This window comes from Ornithorhynchus anatinus, chromosome X2 (genome assembly GCF_004115215.2).
Source record: "Ornithorhynchus anatinus isolate Pmale09 chromosome X2, mOrnAna1.pri.v4, whole genome shotgun sequence".
NCBI classification, from domain to species: Eukaryota; Metazoa; Chordata; class Mammalia; order Monotremata; family Ornithorhynchidae; genus Ornithorhynchus; species Ornithorhynchus anatinus.
Genome location: NC_041750.1, coordinates 8,712,752 through 8,732,405, shown reverse-complemented (window position 1 = coordinate 8,732,405; position 19,654 = coordinate 8,712,752). Strand labels below are relative to the sequence as shown.

Below are 19,654 nucleotides of genomic sequence, written 5' to 3'. Positions count from 1 at the left end.
CCTGCACATCCGCCATTAGGCAATTTGCCCAGGCACCTGGGTAAATGAGAGGCCCAGGCTTCAAGGAGGACTTGACCCGCCGTTATCCCTCAGCCTCCCTGGCACCGTGCCCCCCAAACTGAGGAACGTACTCCAGATCCCGGTTAAATTCTAACCCCGCCAGTGAAAGCAGCAGGCTTTTGGGACGCTCAAGGTGATTTTGGGTTCTGGCCCATAGTTTTGCATTTGGTGCCCCGGGGCTGTATGCGGGGGACAGGGCGGGACGGAGAACGCTCCCCTCCTCCTGTCCCCTGAGGGGCGCTGAGAGGTAACGGGTTTCCTGCTCAAATCCGGCCTCTGTGAGGTAAATTGGTTTCGGAAACGGAGCTGCTCGGAAACGGAGCGGGTGGCCGGGAGGGGCGACGGAGCCGGGAGAGGCGAAAGCGTCAAGACTCACATTGTTCCGGGGGGCATTGGGCTGCACGGGATCTTCAGCGGCCAGGGCGATGCTGCTCATGGCGATCACCATCAGGATACACATCTCAAAGTAGCGCAGGTTCACAATGTAATGGCACAGTTGTCGGAACCTGGAGGAGGAGAAATCGCAAGTGCTCAGGCGCAGCGAGGGCCTGCCTCTGTTGGGCTTCATCCCCCACCCCCGGCTCCCAAATCCTGCTTCATCCTAGTCCAATTTGCCAAGCTACATTCCCTTCCCTCCCAAATGTTTCCCTCAAATCCCACTGCTTCCGCGTTCAAATGATAATAATTATGGTACTTGTTAAGCGCTTACTGGGTGCCAAACACTGTTCTAAGCGGCGGGGTAGATACCAGCTAATCAGGTTGGACGCAGTCCCCGTCCCACATGGGGCTCATAGTCTTCATCCCCATTTTACAGATGAGGGAGCTGAGGTCTAGAGAAGTGAAGTGACTTGCCCAAGGTCACACAGCAGACATGTGGCAAATGGGAAACAGATGGATCAGACAGAGGACACGTAACGATCCAGGCAGATGCGTCCCTTTCCTCTGGGACTTTCTTCCACCCCACCCACAGACATCCTGCCGGGAGCACGGGAGCATTGAACCCAATCTCTGGACCGTCAGCCTCTCCTGTTGCAGGCAGACTGGAAGCTCCTCGTGGGCAGGGAGCGCGTCCACCAACTTTATTGCTCCGTCCTCTCCCGAGCGCTTAGTACAGTGCTCTGCCCGCAGCCAGAGCTCAACACATGCCGTCGATCGGTTGAGTGATTACTCACGGGTTGGTGGTGGACAGGATGAACATTGAGCTGTAGGGGGGCATGGGCTTGGGGCCATCTTCTCCCAGGTCATCCTCCTCCTCTTCTTTCTTCTCCTCTTCCTTTTTTGGCAGTGGGTCTGGGTTGGCATTTTTGTTTACTGTTGGAATAAAAAAATAATCCCCATCCACCACTCACCCAAAATACTTAAAAGCTCAGGTTAGGCCCTAAAGACCCGGCTCGGATCTATGGTCTGTGTGTTGTTCTGATGCGGAGTGGCCACCATTTGCTGCAACAAGCCCCCATGTGGGCCCAGACCCTCCCCCTCCCCGCTGCTAGCGGCCTCGAGCTCCGTGACTCTGCACGACGCCAGCCGAGCCAAGCCAGCTAGCGAGCGCAAAGTCTGAAGAGTGGGAGGTCGCCTGGGGGAAAAAAGAACCCAAAACCCCAAATCACCACTCGACCCTTCAACAGCACTGCCTTTGACATCCCGCCGACCACTTGGACAGATCATGAGGTCCAACCTTCCAAACCTCCTAGAGGCCCCCGGAACTTAAACCATGTACTTTTCCTCTTGCCTTTCTGGAGAGCAGATGCTGACTCATCCTCCTCCAGATGTCCCGGAGGGAGGTCAATCTCCCCGTTACAAATGGGGGAAAGGGGAGGGCCAGTGAAGAAGTTCCTGGCCCGGCTCCTCAGCAAGCCAGTTACTTGAACCAAGAGCGGGGCGCAGGAGTGCCGACTCCAGGTTCGGCGCTCCCAGTCCCAGATTTGGCCGCCCACTCCCTCCAGGGTAGAATGTGCTTTGCCACTAATGGTGGGGGCCAGAGGCGGGGCGGGGAGGGGTGTCTTACCTTGGACAACAGTGTTGTTGATGGGTGGGGGGAAGGTGGCGGGGATATCCACTGCTGTATGTTCTGGCTTCTTGGCAGTCTTGGCTGGGTTGTTTTGGGTGCTGGGGTTGGTGACGATAAGGCTGTTATCGGGGTTTTTGGGAGGGCCGGGGTTAGAGGGGTTTCCAGGGTTGTTGGGCGCCCGGCGATTGGCAGCGTTTTGGGGGTTGGGAGTCTGGTTGGGGGGGCCAGGAAGGCCGTGGGTGGACCGTGGAGGAGTGGGGTTGGCGTGGTTGCCCATCTTCGCTGGGCTTTGGGGATTGACAGCATTAATGGCATTGTGGGAGCTGGTGGGCTCTGTAGTGGCCAGTTTGTTGTTCTTCATGTTGTCAATGTCCTCTGCCAAGGGGGGCTCCTGGCGCCCCATGTCCTGTTGGATTGGCCGGGTGGTGGACAGGTTCGGGCCTGTCACTGGGACCCCGGATCCTTGGTTTTCTCTAAAGTAGACAATTCAAAGAAAAAGAGCCGCGTCACTGTTCGGAAACATGGTTTTTACCTAGGAGTTCCCGTGCGAGATGTGAGCCTGAAACTTCTGTGCTATGGGATCCGGTCTTCAGAAACCTTTCAGCCCATCCAAACTTTGATACAATAGCAGAGTTCTCAGCAGCCCGCCCCCACGTACCATTTGTCATAGCTTGGGGGGCGGGGGTGGCGGGGGGACATTCGAGGACAGTGAGCAGCCTTAAGAAGAACAGTTCCTGTGAGGTGAGCTTTATTTTCCATTTTTATTACTCCTCCTATTTTCTAGTAGCCTGACTTCTTTCAAGGCTGGCCTAAATTTCCCTCAGGTTCTGGGCCTGTGAGCTCATGTTAATTTGCATGGCCGCTTTAATCCTCCAGAGCAAGTATCTGAAAGGGTTTGGGGGGCCACGCTGTTTTCGGGAGGAAAAGGGAGATGGAGGCATAGCAGATCCTGAATAGCAGCTCTTGCCAGCCGCTCTCAAGTCGCTGCCCTTTCCTCCCGGGGAAGTGCCCTGTCACGCTCGTGTTCCTGAGCGAGGGCCCAGGTGGTCAGGGGAGAGTGTGGAGGGGGTCCAAAGCAGCCGGCGTAGGAGGGGGGAGGCAGCAGAGAAAGTTGGGAGAGAAGTGGGAGCACTCAGTCTACTGAGCAGAATGGCCCTGTGGCTATGAGAGAGTGAGAGAGTGTGTGTGTTGTTGGTCGTTCATTCATTCAATCATAATTATTGAGCGCTTACCGTGTGCAGAGCACCTACTAAGCGCTTGGGAAGTACAATTCAGCAACAAATAGAGACAATCCCCGCCCACAATGGACTCACAGTCTCTGTGTGTGTGTGTGGAGGGAGGGAGGCGGGTGCGGAATACCTGTGTTTCCAAGTGGTGCTTTTATTACCAAAGCGCCCTACATTTTCTTGAAAACAGCTTCCCTTAAGCCTTTATATCGTCAGCGTCCTCTGCCACAGAGGGCCCGCTGCCCCCCACGTCCCTTCGGATTGTCGAGGTGGTGGACAGGTACGGGCCCGTCACCGGGGTTCTCTCTGAGGCAGACGATTCAGAGAACTGTCACGCTTTCTCCTACTAGCGATTCGGGCTGAAATTTTTCAAAAGCCAAACGCTCCTCTCCTTTGGTAGTTCTGTTGTCCTTGGCCTGCATAATTTCATGTCTGCGATAGATTCATCATAGGATACGCTTCCCTGTTTGATGCCGACCCTTCTGAATCTGCTTCAAAAATCCTCCCCGGCTGGAACGCACTTTTAAATTGGCATGGAATTGAACTGCAGCTTTCGCTAAAAGCCCGTAATGACTTGCACATTGAATCTCCTCCCCTCTCCCCGCAGGCAAACAACTCTCGGGGCCACAATGTGGTTTCTTCTAGTGAAAGAAATCCATTAGCAGGGCAAAATGATAACATTCATCATCACGCGTTATGGATGCCGTTCACTCTCGCACCACCACCAGGGTGAACTCTCCCCCGGAAACAGCCTAGAGCCGAGACTCCGGTGGGGTGGCAGAAGCCTCCTTATAGCCACGCCCCTCCGCCTTCTTCACGCTACGGATCGATCCCTCTGGAAGGGACTGGGAGTGCCCGGGACGCCGGGGGCCGGGAGGGGCGTGATTACAGCGTTCCCCCCCGCCCCCCCCCCCAGGTCACAGCCTCGGCGGAGCCTGCTCTGCCTCGGTTTTCCCCTCGGGCCCCGGTCCAAGCGGCTCCCTCGGCCGGACGGCCTAGCAGCCGGGCAGCAGCGGCAGCCGGAATCGGTAGATCTCCGGGGAGCTGCAGAGAGGCACCGCGACCTTGCCGGGCTCGTCTCCGACAGCTGGGGAGAGAGCGGACAGCTCTCATTATTAACGTAAACTAGGTCGATGGGGGAAAAAAAAATCAACAACAAAAACCCCAACCCCACTGGGAAATGAAAACAGCGAGATTGATCGGATGTGAATATCACTTACGGTGGTGAGGCCGGAGACACAAGGGAATTGGGAATCTGGAGCAGCCCACCCGGCTGCACACAGTGGGCACTTGATAAATCCTGCCCGTCGACACCCCGGCCCTCCCCCCGAACCTGCCCTCCCTCAGCGTGCTCCCTCTGGCTCCCGTTTGCCCCATCCGCCTCAGGTCGAGCGACTCACTTTCTCCGGCGGTGTCGGCGCTCCTTGTCATCCCTCTTGGGCTCGGTTTCATACGTGGCCTGGGCGGCCGCGTGCCGGTGCCTCCGCCGCCTCTCCCCATCCTGCTGCTCGCCCTCGCCGTCCCGAGCGGGCCGACTTCCTTCCCGGTGCCGGAAGCGCCGCTCTGCCTTGTTGCTGTCCTCGGCCCCTTCCTCGCCCACCCGCCGGTGGGCCCGATGCCTCCGGGGCTCCCGCTCGCCCTCTCCTGCCCGGGGGGACCCGCTCCGGCTCTCCTTGCTGCCCCCCTGCCGATGCTGATGCCTCCTGTGAGGGTCCCCCGTCTTGCCGTGCTCCAGGCCGCCCTCCCGGAAGCCGCGGTCCTGGTTTCCGTCCCGGTCGCCGGTGTGATAATCTGGCTCCCGCCCATAGGGGCCTTCCCGGTTCAGGTCAGCCTCCTTGCTGCCGCTCCTCTGCCTCCGGGGCTCCAGGCCCCCCGAGTCGGCCCGCTCGTAGCTCCGGGAGCCGTTGGACTCCCGGCCTCGGTCGTGGTAGCGGGCCTGCTTCCTCAGGAAGTCTTCCGCGCGCTGCTGGCTGAGCCGCTGGTCCACAGAAGGGTCGCTGGGCCGGCTCTTGTTGGTGTTGTTGTTCCGGTTCTCCTGGGGGTCCACCACGAGGGGCCGATCCAGGTGGGTCTTGATGTCTGGCCGCATATGCCGGGCGTAGGAGACTTTCCATCTCTCTTCGGGATCCAGCTCATTGTACAGGGCCTCCCGGCTGGCCATCAGATTCTGCTTCCGCATTTCGCTCGTCCGCTGTTCCCATACCGACTTGGAGGATTTTTGGTTCTTCTGCTGCTCTTTCCTGGAACGGAACCATGGCGTTAGACGGTGGCCAGGCTGGAGAGGCCCAGGCAGAGGTCGGCTCCCCGATCTCCTTGCCTCCGGGCAGCAGCACCCTAAACCCACCCCGGTCCGCCGAGGCCTCTTCTGAAGTTCTCCAGGGAAGGCGGTCGCCGGGCCGTTCCCCGCACGCAGGGCCCTCAGTCGTAAGTGGGGTATTCGTTAAGCGCTTACAAAGGGCCAACCACTGTACTAAGCGCTGGGGTAGGTACGAGGAAACCAGGTCGGACACGGTCCCTGCCCCAGATGGGGCTCACAGCCTAAGGCGGAGGGAGATGGGGCACTGAACCGCCATTTTCCAGATGAGGAAACTGGGGCACAGAGAAGTTAAGTGACTGGCCCGAAGTCACACAGAAGACAAGTGGCGGAGCCAGGATTAGAACCCGGGTCCTCCGACTCCTAGGCCAGGGCTCTTTCCTCTAGGCCACGCCGCTTCTCATGTAAGTGGTCTCCCTGCTGCCAGGAACCGTTTTCCTTGAGGACCTGCTATGGATAGAGACTAGGCCCAAGTGAGAGGGCCCCACTTATGGGGGGGGGTGGTTGATGGTTCCCCACTCTTCCATGTTGGGAACAGGAGAAAAGGACCCCTGACCCCACTCGCAGCCCCAGCTTGACCCTGTAGGAGATGGGGTCGGTGGGAGTTTTGTGGCCTGGAGCCATGAATGCCAAGAGAATCATCAAAAGATGAGCAAGGAGTCTCTTGCCTCCTTGCTCATCCTGGGGCCTGGGCACATCCAGACTGTCCGTGGGGAAAGAGCCTCGGGCCCTTTGGGATTTTTCCCTAGGTTTCTGTCCGGAAGTGGGAACTCATACAGGTATTGCTGGCACTTACACTGCTATAGACATGTTGGCTGCAGACAATGGACTCACTTCTGCCACCTCCTTCGCTTTCTGTAGCGCAAGTTTTTGGTTGGCTGCTTCCTCCTCCTCTTGTTCATCCTAAAGGATACACATGTTCCATGTTCACGGACCACAAAACAGGATTTTGACCCTGACCTCTTGCCCTAAAATGAACCACCGACACCTAACCCTCCTCCAACGCCTTCTTAGAAAAAAAGAAAAAACGAAAAAAAGAAAAAAGAAGTCCCCCCCAAAGAGGTCTTCCACGATGTTTTCTTTTGTTAATGTGAAAATCTTGCCCAGATGCAGCCAAATGGAAAGAGAGCCTCCCTTCTGTTTTCTGATTTCTCGCAGCTCTCTCCAAGAAATTAAAACACCAAATGGGTCCTGCACGCATGGGGAGCGGACGGCAACACGCTCACGAGGCTCCTTCTGCAGCCCATCATGCTCCGGGGGAGCCGGGTCTCAGATCGTGTCCAGGTGGGCTAGGGTTCCTTTCGGCGGGGGAGGGAAGGAGGGAGTGCCAATGCAACTGGCTCCCCAGGGGGAGTGCCAGCTGCAGAGACGCGGAAGGGGCGTAAAAATGACATTTTTTTTTTTAAATACACACATAAAAAGACGTTTTGGACTTTTAATCCATCTTCAGCCTCCATACAGTCCCTTATTCGTAAAACAGAAAACGAAAACAGACGGACAGAACAAACCCCACTGATAAGAGTCATGCCACTCCAATGCATTCCCCTTGCAGTCAGCGACAAACATAGATATTTACGATAAGGAAGCAATGTTACCACCTAGGAAGCAGCCAGATCAGGACATTCCTCGTCGGCTCAACGGGGAGGTGGACACAGCTCAGCCACCCTCCTTCTAAGAGACGATCCCTCTGCGTGCTCCCCCTCTCTCCCCTGCCACCTCGGGGACACTGGGAACCAGCAAGTGGCGGTGATGACTTCTGCCTAGGAACCGGGGTCATTCCCCTCTGCCGGAAGATCTCAACGATCCGGCTTTCCCTATGGGAAACCCCCAGAGACGTCCGGTGATTCCGGACGTCGAGACCAGACCCCGGGGAATGATTCCGGGCCACGGTCCTCTTCCCACGGGATCTGCGGCCCTTTGCTAGCCAAGGGCGGGGGGGAGATCCAAAACATTTCTCGTCTACGGGAGTCGAGGATAGGCGAGTCCCGTTACTCTTAAGGAGAGAGCGTTCTCCCTCGGCCTGGGTTATAACTCTACTTTACAACCCAGTCAAAAAGGGGGCCTAGGTTTCGTTCGTGTTGCCTCAACTGCAGTGCCGTTCGGCTCCCCAAGACGACGCTGCAGGTGGCTGGGCTGTCGTTCAGAACTTTCCACTGAAACCGCTGTTCTATAGAGCGTAAGCTCTTCGTGTTTACCAGCTCTATTGTACTGTACTTTCCCAAGCGCTTAGTATAGTGCTCTGCACGCAGTAAGTGCTCAATAAACACCCCTGGAAAAAAAAAAATCATACAAGCCTCCCTCCCCCCACCAGATCGCCTAACACTTCAATAGTCTCCTTGTTTAGGGTGCAAACTCTCTTCAACAACTTTTATCCCTTGGAGCGTGAATGATACGCATACAAGTATCGAGAAGCAGCGTGGCTCAGTGGAAAGAGCCCGGGCTTGGGAGTCAGAGGCCGTGGGTTCTAATCCCGGCTCTGCCACTTATCAGCTGTGCGACTTTGGGCAAGTCACTTAACTTCTCCGTGCCTCAGTTCCCTCATCTGTAAAATGGGGATGAAGACTGTGAGCCCCACATGGGACACCCTAATTACCTGGTATCTACCCAGCGCTTAGAACAGTGCGCGGCACATAGTAAGCGTTTAACAAATACCAAAATTATTATTATTACAAGTGAGAACTCCAGATCCAAAGATAGGCAGTATCGAAATTCCCCAAACATCTGGCAGGGTACCCACGCAGTCGTGATGATGGCTGTTATGGAATTTATTAAGCGCTCACTCTGTGCGAGGGTAGCACAAGATCATCGGATCAGACCCAGGCCCGGTCCCACACGGGCTTGGCAATTTAAGAGGGAGGGCAGATATCTCGCCTCTATTTTACAGGTGAGGAAACTGAGGCCCAGAGAGGTTAAGTGACTTGCCCAAGGTGACACAGCAGAACTGGGATTGGAACCTGGGTCTTCTGACTCCCTCTCTCGGGACCTTTCCACTACTTACACTGCTTCCCAAGCCTTTAAAAGGACCCTGCTTGGAAAGGTTGGACGCTTGGAGACCGTCTGGGCTGGGCTCAAGAGGCCTTTGGAAAAAGAGGCAGATTTGACTGATTGTTCTCTTTTTCAAGGCCCCCCTCCCCCCCCCCCCAACACCGCCCAATCCTAGAATAAATCTGCCGACCAGCAGCTACTAGCAGTTTGGTGGGGGTCGGGGAGGCTCATAAAAGCTCTCGGGCCCCGAGGCTACCCTTGGGTCAATGAGCTCTGTCAGTGGACTAGCCTAGGCCAGAAAGAGCCGCGTCCTTTCAGAGAGTGAGCCACCATCCCCCTGCCTACCGGCAAGATCAGCCCTAATGACATTATAGCAATAACTGAGCCCCTGCTAGCTCCAGCCAATCTCCGGGCCTCATGTCCCTTCAATTAGGAAGATTCATCGTATCATAAGCGTGAGGAATCCCACTAGCCCCCTTTGCCTTTGGCAAAGGCTCTGCCAAGCACCACTCTGGGTCCCCAATTAAAAAAGCGTTTTAACGCTAGAACCTTCCACCGGGGCAAAAAAAAAATTAAAAAATCCCTTCGCCGGGGAGCCTGGGGCTGAGCTCTCAGCCTTCTCGGTGGGGTCGGTCCCTAAGAGGGGGGCTGACAAAACGGGTGCCGCACGCCCCCAGTTCCGAGCCTCACCCTCTACCGTTCCCCAGAGCTCGGAACGCTTCCGGCCCAGAAAGGTCCATGCAGAGGTAGGGGAGCGCTCACCTCGATGACCCCGCAATAGGTCCGTGAAGGGGGTCGGTTCCCCAGGAGGTCTAAGCCCTGCCTCGTGTGGCTTAGCTGGCTGGCCGAAGCAGGGTAGTTCATTCGAGGGACTGCCGCACCACCGTCACCCAGAATGATCTCCCAGGTGCCCAGAGGCAAAAATCAGAGCTCTGCGGCCCCCGCTCCCGGAGGACGTGGCACAGAGTGCTTTCCATCCAACTGAGCAGCGGCCGACTCCAGGGAAGCTGCCCAGGGCTCGAGTCAGGTCCCTCGCCGCTCCAAGCCAGAGGAAGGGGTGACCTACGCCTGGTTGCCCTTGGAGTTGTGGAGCACGGGTTTTGGGGGGTCGTGGGAAGAGACCGCCTTTCAGCATTTGGGGGTTAAAATTTCTTCTTGGGGTGGAGGATTCAGAGAAGCGGCATGGCCTAGCGGATAGAGCACGGGCCCAGAAGTCAGAAGGACCTGGGTTCTGATCCCGGCTCCGCCACGTGTCTGCTGGGTGACTTGGGGCAAGTCATTTTACTTCTCTGGGCCTCAGTTACCTCATCTGTAAAAAACGGGGATTAAGACTGTGAGCCCAGTGTGGGACAGGAACTGTGTCCAACTCAATTACCTTGTATATACCCCAGGGCTTAGTACGGTGCCTGGCACACAGTAAGCGCTTAGCAAAAAAAAGGATTTTCGCCGGGACAGCGCTTCTCCCACCACTCCCCTCAGACAATCCTAGAGAAGCAACTTTCACATCACAAGAGCCCAGTGAAAAGCCATGGGCCCGACCCATTCGCTGGCTCCAGGTGAGGAATGATGGCATAGAGACCGGAGCTCCCTGGGGGGACCACTTGTCGCCCTAGAAGCCGTTTGAGAACTGTCTGAGCCCGGCCACCTCCCGGCCTCTCTGACCCTGAGTGGGATGGGCCCCCTGAGTGTAGCCTACATCTCTTTTCCAGAGTGATTCCTTCTCCTGACATCCTGGATGCAGGGACTAGGCTCTCCCGATCCCGCCAGCCCGAATGTACAGAAGAGCGGCTTCTTTCGGCTCCTCCTGCCTCTCAGCTCCCCCTGCACTGCACCGTCCTGATCTGGCACGAGCAGGTGGTAACTTTGCCAGAGAAACATTCTCCCACCGCCTCCACCTTGGTGAGCTCCTGCGCGTTGGCCAGGTTATCCACTGCGATAGCCAAGAACACATTCAGCAGGGTGTCTGGTGAGCAAGCGAGTCAAGGAAACCGCCGCCGGCGCCCGACAAGCCCCGGTCCTCAGGCGTCCCGTCCTCTCTCGTACCTGCCAGCGCCCATGACCATACCCACCCTCCGCCCAGGCACGCCCATGGGTGGGCCCCAGCTCCCCTTCCTCTTCGATCCCTTCAGGTCCGCGCGAGGTGACGTCAAAGGATACAGTTCCCAAACAGTGTCAGCACAATGAAATAGATTGAGAATACCATGCCCCGTTTGACACCCCCCTGAGATTTAATCCCGTCGTACATCACCGCGTTCCAATCTTCTCCAGTCAAGATCTGAAAGATGAAAAAGAGAAAAAAACAACCCCCCGCCCCCAGGTCCCCACCCAGTTCACAGTCAGAGGGGAGGAATTCCTTCAGCTGAAGCACAGCAGGCACAGTCCGGGGCCACCCGCGGGCACGGGTGGCCCAGCTGGGTCATATTTCATCCGGAGAAAGGGGCCCCAGGATTGTATGAAAACCTCTTGCTTTTAGGCTCTGTTCATCTCTCTCCCCTTCTACTCCCACTCTCCCATCCAAATTCCATCTTCCTGCGCCTTTTAGCTCACGGATGCTTTCCACTGGAAATTCTGGCAGGGTTAACCAGAACATGGAAATCCACCCAGGGGCTTTCAGATCTGAGGTACTTGGCCCGGAGGGGAGAAGAACACCTTTTTCTCACTCTCTCTGCCTTTTCTTCCACTGACCCTAGAATTTGGAACCAAAGCTGGAGTCTGCTTATGAAATCACCATCCGCCTTAGAGCCCTAAAACCGGACCCTAGTTGAGTTGAAGAGGGCAGTCCGAGATCGGGCCTCAGGCTTGCCCTTCCACCGGGGCCTTGGCGCGAGCCAATCTTCTCGAGATCTCCTGCGGCACTTAAATAGGTTACAGAAGAGTCACATTCCCCGGCAAGGAGGTGAACGCGCCCCTCTTCGGGAGAACAAGGTGGGCGAGCGGGAAGGGACAGAAATCATACCTGAAATACTGTCATTATTGCTGCTGGGAAAGTGTCAAAATTGGTAGGAGGAGTTCCATCATCAAAATTGAACCTGCACAGAGGAAAACGCAAAGCCACTAGATCTGTGTCGACTACGCACTTGGCTACGTACCCCTTCGGCACTTCGCTACTCACCCCGGTCCCACAGTACTCATGTCCATATCCTTATACCCTATGATTTCCCCTGTCCGTATCTTCTGTTAACGTCTATCTCCTCCTGTAGACTTAAAGTTCCTCGTGGCAGGGATCACATCTACCAACTCTATTACACTACTTTTCCCGTAGGCTAGTACAGTGCTCTGCACACAGTAAGCGCTCAATAAATACCATGGGTTGATCGACTGATCATGTGCCAAACCCACAGCTCCTGCTATTCCTTTTTTCCATTCCCCACCTGCCCCCCCCCCCCCCCCCCCACTCCCCGGGGCTGGCTCTCAGCTACAGGGAAGAAGCTTAAAATACCAGCTTCTCATAGCAATGACAGAGAAATCCATGATGAAATCTAGAGTGGCACTCCAAATCCCCAGGGAATGGCACAAGCTTAGTAGTGGAACACAGTTGTTTTTTGCTTTTTTTATGGTATTTGTTAAACGTTTACGACGCGTCAAGCACTGTTCTAAGCGCTGGAGTAGATACAAGTTAATCGAGTCAGACACAGCCCCTCTTCGCACAGCCTCAGTAGGAGGCAGAACATATACCGAATCCTCATTTTACAGTAAAGGAAACTGAGGCACAGGGAAGTTAATTGACTTGTCCAAGGCACAAACAGCAGACAAGTGACAGAGCCTGGATTAGAACCCAGAATCTTCTACTCCCCGGCCCGAGGTCTTTCCGCTAGGCTGTTCTGCAGTTATTCTGGTCCCATCGTCTGCGTAGAGAGGAGCAGAGCTTGGTGCCTCGGCTTAGCAAAACCCACCTGATGGTGACTACTATAACTCTGCATTCCTATTTTTTTTAAATGGCATTTTTTAAGCACTTACTATGTGCCAGACACTGTACTAAGCGCTGTGGCAGAGACAAGTTAATCAGGTCGGACACAGTCCGTGTCCCACTTGAGGCTCACAGTCTCATATTTAGCCCCAATCCCATGTTTATATTAGTGTCTGTCTCCCTCTTTACCCTGAAAGCTCACTGAGGGCACAGAATGTGTCTATTATAGTGTAATAATAATAATAATACTAATGATGGTATTTGTTAAGTGCTTACTATGCACCAAGCACTGTTCTGAGCACTGGGACAGATACAAGGTTAACAGGTTGTCCCATGCGGGGCTCACAGTCTTCATCCCCATTTTACAGATGAGGTCACCGAGGCAGAGAGAAGTGAAGCGACTTGCCCAAAGTCACCCAGCTGACAAGTGGCGGAGCCGGGATCAGAACCCGTGACCTCTGACTCCCAAGCCCACGCTCTTTCCACTAAGCCACTCTCCCCAGTGCTGAGTACAGTGCTCTACTCACAGTGAGCGCTCAATAAATACAATTTACTGACTGGCAGTCTTAACCCCCACCTTCTAGATGAGGGATCCGAGGCACAGAGAAGTTAAGCTACTTGCCCAAGTTCCCCTAGCAGATCTCGAGATCTGCCAGCCCGGCAGATCTGAGGCCGGCAGACAGAAGGCAACAGGCTAAAGGGAAACCTCAAGACTTTCATCAGTGAGCCGCGGGGGGTTCGAAATCCAAGTATTTGGCACTCACTGGCCTCCGAAGAGCTGCATTCCCAGAAGGGCAAACACAACAATGAAGAGGAAAAGGAGGAACAACAAGCTGATGATGGACTTCATGGAGTTCAGGAGAGACACAACCAGGTTCCTGAGAGAAGCCCAGTATCTGCAAATAGACACCAAAAGACTTGGGAATGACTGAGAAGCCCGGCACCGCTCAGACGCCACCCGTAAAGCCAGACCACAAGCCGCTCAGAGTGACCGGGGAGTTAGCAGTCAAGTGGGCTGTGGGGATCCCTCTCTGCTTCCCCTGGCCTGTACGGTCAAGGGCCATCATGATTTGTTGCTGAATTGTACTTTCCAAGCGCTTAATACAGTGCTCTGCACATAGTAAGCGCTTAGTAAATACGATCGAATAACCACTTAGGGGACAGGCAAATTCCCAGACGACCTCTCTCCCCCACTTTCCCCCTCTCCCTTCCCCTTCCTTCCCTCCCCCACCCCAACGCCCGATAGACACTGCACTGGCTGCTAATTTCAGAGGAGCAGAAAATACAGTGGACTTACTTCGTGACTTTGAAAATACGCAATAACCTGAGAGCTCGTAACACACTGATTCCAAAGGACGTTCCAGGTTTCACTACGGCCCAGATCACCTCAAAGATGCTTCCTATGATAACCTGACCCAAAGCAAAGCAGCCAGTTAGAGCAGCAGCTCAGCTTTCCCCAGAGATTCCCTTTCGGTGCCGGGGTTGGGAGTGGAAAGGCCTTCCCTAGGGACATTGAAGGCATTGTTGCGGGATGGGAAATGTGGCGGGGAGGCCCGATGTCTTTGTAGACTATTTCCCAGCTCACCGTCGGTTCAGGTGAACATTTTCTCTTCCAGGCCTCTGCCCGCCTTTTCCCACGCTTGAGCCCAGACACACACTCACGTTTGAACATTTCCCTAGCTTCTCCACCCCCTCCCCCAGCTGAATTTGGGGCAACAACTGAGCAGACAGTGCAATACAACTAGTTGACTGATTGATTATAAACCAAGGGGGGCGGGGGGGGGGGGGAAGGGCACAAAACTTACCCCACAGTCAAAGCAGTTGAAGGAGGAGTGAAAGTAAGGCCTCGTCCCGAGCCCGTACATTTTTATAAACATTTCGGACATAAAGAGTCCTAAGAAAATGAATTCTGCATAGTCTGGAAGAAAGAGGCAAGATACGGAGGAAGAGGTCAGCTCCTAGAAACTCCGAGCCCAAGAGGAAACCAAGCCCTCCTCTATCCAGCTCCCGGGGGCAATTCTTCTCCGTCATTCCTGTCCTGTTTTGGCAGGCAACGGGACTCTAGTGGATTCGGTGAACTGGGTGTTTCGAATTCTACCTGAGGCCTCGTCACTGACTCAGTGCGGGTACTTCAACTGACGGACACCCTGAGCGCTTACTGTGTGCAGAGCACCAGACTAAGCGCCCGGGAGAGTACGATAAAGACGGTAGACGGACGCGATCCCTGCCCTCCAGGAGCTTGCATTTACTTCCCGGGGCCTCACACTCCCCTCTGTAGGACCAGGAGGGCAATCCCTGCCCTTTAGTGATCATCTCAGGACGTGCATCCCTGCTCACGTAGGGCACGAGAACAAAAATACCACCCTTCTCGCAATTCCGCCCTGTCAGTGGCAACTGGATGTCTGAAGGAACTCTGCGATGACGACATCCATCTTAATGATTAGGGATAGCTCACCTAACATCTTTAAGTTTTCCCCCTTTACCTCTCTAATCTTCTCCCCCCTCTAGACACTCACACTGATCGGCCGAGAAGGTTCTGGAAATCCAACCGTGCGCTAAATTTGAATCAAGCTGGATTTCGGAGTCTTTCACTAGCACTCTTATTTTAAATCTCATCCCTTTCCCAGGGTAACGGGTGGGGGGAAATCACTTTGATAAATTAAAAAAACCCATAAAAACTAATCACCGCGGTGTTCTTTTGAGAGGCATTACTATATACAATGAAACTTCTCTATAGCAAATCCAAAGAGAACAACTTTAGCCGTCGGGGAATTGATTATATGGGAGAATTGAGTAACTATAGTATCTACTGAGTGCTTACCTTTTTTTTTCATGGTATTTACTGAGCGCTTACTAGGTGCCCAACACTGTTCTAAGCGCTGGGGTAGATACAAGTGAATGATGTTGGATACAGTCCCTGCCCACATGGGGCTCACAATCTAAGTAGGAGGGAGTATAGGAGAACTGAGGCATGGAGAAGCTAAGTGACTTGCCCAAGGTCACACGGCGAGCATTTGGCAGAGCCGGGATTAGAACCCAGGTCTTCTGACTCCCAGGAACCTGCTCTTTTCAATAAGCCACACTGCCTCTTTATGTCAAAGCACTGTGTTCAACTCTGGAGTAGATACAAGATTGGACACAGCCCCTGCCCCGTACGGGGCTAGTTGTACAGAGGTCTTTGAAAAATGTTTTCAACGACGGAGTAGATCGCTGGAACCAATGCGAAAACCACCGGGAGTTTTGTTATAAAGGGATTTTTATGGAATTGCTTAATGCATTACAGTGAGTCGATCCCATCCCCGAGTCCTGAAAGGCAGGAGATGGCTAGGAAGAAAGCAGTACCTTTCCCTTCAACGCCTTCTCCCCCCAACAATTCCACTAACACAGAAGTATAGGACAGGAAGTGAAGAATCTTCATTTACAAGGCGTCTTCAGGGATACAGAATGCAATTACCTAAGTTGGAACTGGGTCAGGGCCCTGGAAAGAGGACCTGCCCTCTCCTACCCATGCTTCGTGGCGTCAAAAAGCCAGCCCAAGGGAGAAGAAGAAATAAAAATCACAAGGGACGGGATATCATTTTATCCTAGGACCCCAGATCTACCCGTGAAAGGCAGGTTTTCCTGCTGGCCAACCATTGTCATCAGCTCTCCGCCACCCTGGGCTGCTCTGGGGCACAGAATCCAAAGCCAAGCAAAGAGCAGCCCCTTGGCACAAGTCACCAAATTCACTTCCCGTAGCTCGGAGTTGAACCAATCCATCACGACCCAGATTGGAGCTGTGCTGCGGAGTGCAGCCCGGGGTAGCCCAGCAGGCAGGTGTGAGCACGCCACGGCTTCTGGGGAGTCCTGAGTTCACTTTCTACTAGGCAGACGCCAACAGTAATTACGACGATGATGACAATTGTGGTATTTGGTAAGCGCTTACTATGTGCCAGGCACTGGGGTGGATACAAGCAAATCGGGTTGGACGCAGTCCCTGTCCCACCTGGGGCTCACAGTCTCAATCCCCATTTTCCAGATGAGGCAACTGAGGCTCACAGAAGTGAAGTGACTTGCCCGGCGCAAAAATGTCCCCACCCTGACTGAGATCCTTACAGGGGAAGAAACTTCCCTCGACTCCTCTCCAAGTTTCTTATTCTGGCACTTCCATTTAAAGTGCTTATTGATTGCCCGAAGCTCCTCGTTTTAATCTCCGTACCTTTAACCTCCTCTCCTCCCCTGACCCCACCTTGGGTGTTTGCTTAGCTCTGATCTCAGGGGGCCTCTCATCTCCACCAAAAAGTACACAGTGTTATTGGCACCGGCAAGAGGAAGCTACAGCAGGAGATAGGTGGCCCACAACAAAGGCTGATCTCTCAGATGTCACGTCAGCCTTCTCCTTTACCCCGACTCTCTCTGCCCACTGAGCCTGGAATGTTGGGCTGGACCGGGTGTAAGGAGCAGCCCCCTCTCGGCTCCCGAGGGTGCCCCTGTCAGCAATGAGCCAGAGAAGTAGAAATAATAATAATAATAGTATTTGTTAAGCACTTACTATGTGCCAGGCGCCACACTATGCGGTGGGGTGGTTACAAGCAAATCGGGTTGGCCGCGGTCCCTGCCCCTCATGGGGCTCACAGTCTCAATCCCCATTTTCCAGATGAGGTAACTGAGGCACAGAGAAGTGAGATGACTTGCCCAAGGTCACACAGCAGACACACATAAGATAAAAGAACACATACCAAGGAGGAGAGGGCAAGTCAAAGACAGGATCAGAGGGAGAGAAAGCCAGGGGATAAACGGGCCACAGTGGAGAAAATACCGAGACTGGTGGCCACCCCTCGGGGAGCTCTAAACACTTGACAATCACAACAAGTGCCTCGGCTGAGCCGTACGGGGCACGGCTTGCTGAGTTAGGGGCAGGAAGTTAGTGGCAGAGGGGCAGGGATGCATAGAAGGAACAGATCCCAGATGTCTTTGCTGCCCGGTTCTGGCTCATGCCGGTCAACAAGACCCTGGGAGGGAAAAGAAAGGCACAGAAAAGAAAAGGTAGATGCAGGAGAAACAAGGAACCTGCAGGAACGAGTGGCGTGCCGCAGAAAAAGCTACTGAGAAACAAAAGAAACGAGGAGGAGGAGATTCAGAAGCAAAGAAAACAACAGAATGGGAAAGACTAGGATGGGAGAATGGGAGATATGGGAGAAAGGGAAGGGGGGGGGGGGCCTTGAAGCACTCACAGAGGAAGTCGGATAGCCAATCTGGCTGGTTGTAGTGTACTACAGCAACACACAAGGTGTTGAGTGTTACCAGACTGAGAACTGTCCAGTAAAAGGCCTGAGTTTTGACCATACGGCGGATATAGAAGCGCATTCTTCTCTCCCTTTTATGAAAAAAAGTTGAGTTTTCCAGCTTGGCACTTTTAATACTGGCTCGGGCGAAGGGAGAACCTGCCAAGGGAAGAAAGGAGAACATCAGGACGATCTCAGCAGGCCCTTCCTGCAGAGGAAACCAATCCGCAATTCAGCACAGGGTGGGGACTAGGGCCAGAGAGTCAATTAGCATCGCCAGCAAACACACTAGACCCATGGAATATTAATAACCCGGAGCCTCTGCAGCTATGATTGTTACAGGAAGTGGGTTTCCCTGAAATTAACAACACAAAAACCCCCAAACAAACAGCGATTTACCCTAATGATATTTTGCATTTCTACAGCTCCTTTAGACGGGCTTGCGGGCCGTGGGCAGAACAGGGCCATTCCCTCCCCGACGCGCTCTGCTTTCAGAAGCCCGGCGGTTGTTTAATAATCGGGGCGCTCCACCCAACACGGCAGCGCGGGATGGGAAGTGAGAGAAAACCCCACTGAGGGTGATGCCGTTAATCGGGCCACCTTGGCTTCTGGGGTTAGCCGGCCGCGCCAGTCGGCCCGAGGCGGAGTCGAGATGGCGGCTCTACTCCTTGCCCTCTGCCGTTAGGACGTGGTCCAACCCCTTGGCCGCTCTAACTCCCCCTGCTGCAGCCGCCCCCGAGCCCACCTCCCAAGCCCACCCGCCACCGCCCTCGGCAGGTGGCGGCGGTGCCCAGGGCGGCCCGGCTATCCAAGCGCTGCCGCGGGGAGGGGGGCTGCACGGCAGGAAGCGGACGAGGCTCCAACCTCCCCCGAGGAGGTTGGCGGTTTCAGCAGTAGAGGACCCATTTTTCTGGTTCTCACCGGGACCCACGAGGAGGGGCCAACTGCCCACCTTGCCCCCTGCCCGGTCACCTTGAAGGTGTCCCAGGGCTGCTTCCGCAGCAGCCGTGACCGAAAAGGGGCACAGCCAGGCAGCGCTTGTGCTACTTGTTAGGACGGACGTGCGCACACACACGCACGACGGCTCCGGTCGGATCCTGGGCGGACAGAGGAGCCTCTCTCTTCAGGCATTTGAACAGGGGTGTGAGGACTGGCCGCTTCTTAGGCGCCACCCTCCTGTCTTTCTCCCCGACCTCATCACACCCAGCTCCGGCGCCCCAGAAGGACCCAAAAGCAACAGTGGAGGAAGGAGAGGAGGTCCAGCGAGTTCCTTGTCCCTCCTCTTCCTCCTCTCCTCCTTCCTCTTTTTAATAATAATAATGTTGGTATTTGTTAAGCGCTTACTATGTGCCGAGCACTGTTCTAAGCGCTGGGGTAGATACAGGGTGATCGGGTCGTCCCACGTGAGGCTCACAGTTAATCCCCATTTTACAGATGAGGTAACTGAGGCACAGAGAAGTGAAGTGACTTGCCCACAGTCACACAGCTGACAAGTGGCGGAGCCGGGATTCAAACCCATGACCTCTGACTCCCAAGCCCGGGCTCTTTCCCCTGAGCCACGCTGCTTTCTATTTATGGTTTTGGTTAAGCGCTTACTCTGTGCCAGGCACTGTACTAAGCGCCGGGGTAGATACGCAGTAATCATGGTGGACACTGTCCGTGTCCCACACGGGGCTCACAGTCTTAATCCCCATTTTACAAATGAGGGAACTGAGGCACAGAGAAGTTAAGTGACTTGCCCAAGGTCACACAGCAGACATGTGACAGAGCCAGGGTTATTATTATTACTAATAATGATAATAATAGTATTTGTTAAGCACTTACTACGTGCCAAGCACCATACTACGCAGCGGGGTAGACACAAGCTAATCAGGTCTCACATGGGGCTCA

General features: G+C 54.6%; 1 protein-coding gene across 12 annotated transcripts in view; it reads right to left on the bottom strand.

Moving 5' to 3' along the window:
- The window catches only part of CACNA1A (calcium voltage-gated channel subunit alpha1 A), a 187,571-nt gene that overhangs the window by 68,123 nt on the left and 99,794 nt on the right, over window positions 1–19,654 (bottom strand). For all 12 annotated transcript variants that reach the window (XM_029052646.2, XM_029052655.2, XM_039910448.1 and 9 more), the window contains exons 11-22: window positions 17,714–17,923; window positions 14,306–14,418; window positions 13,798–13,910; window positions 13,265–13,396; window positions 11,550–11,622; window positions 10,751–10,868; window positions 10,489–10,556; window positions 6,405–6,511; window positions 4,695–5,534; window positions 2,066–2,541; window positions 1,233–1,371; window positions 437–566 (exon numbers count right to left, since the gene is read on the bottom strand). In XM_029052646.2, coding sequence (XP_028908479.2) covers window positions 437–566; window positions 1,233–1,371; window positions 2,066–2,541; window positions 4,695–5,534; window positions 6,405–6,511; window positions 10,489–10,556; window positions 10,751–10,868; window positions 11,550–11,622; window positions 13,265–13,396; window positions 13,798–13,910; window positions 14,306–14,418; window positions 17,714–17,923 — 2,519 coding nt within the window. The remainder of the gene's footprint in view (window positions 1–436; window positions 567–1,232; window positions 1,372–2,065; window positions 2,542–4,694; window positions 5,535–6,404; window positions 6,512–10,488; window positions 10,557–10,750; window positions 10,869–11,549; window positions 11,623–13,264; window positions 13,397–13,797; window positions 13,911–14,305; window positions 14,419–17,713; window positions 17,924–19,654) is intronic.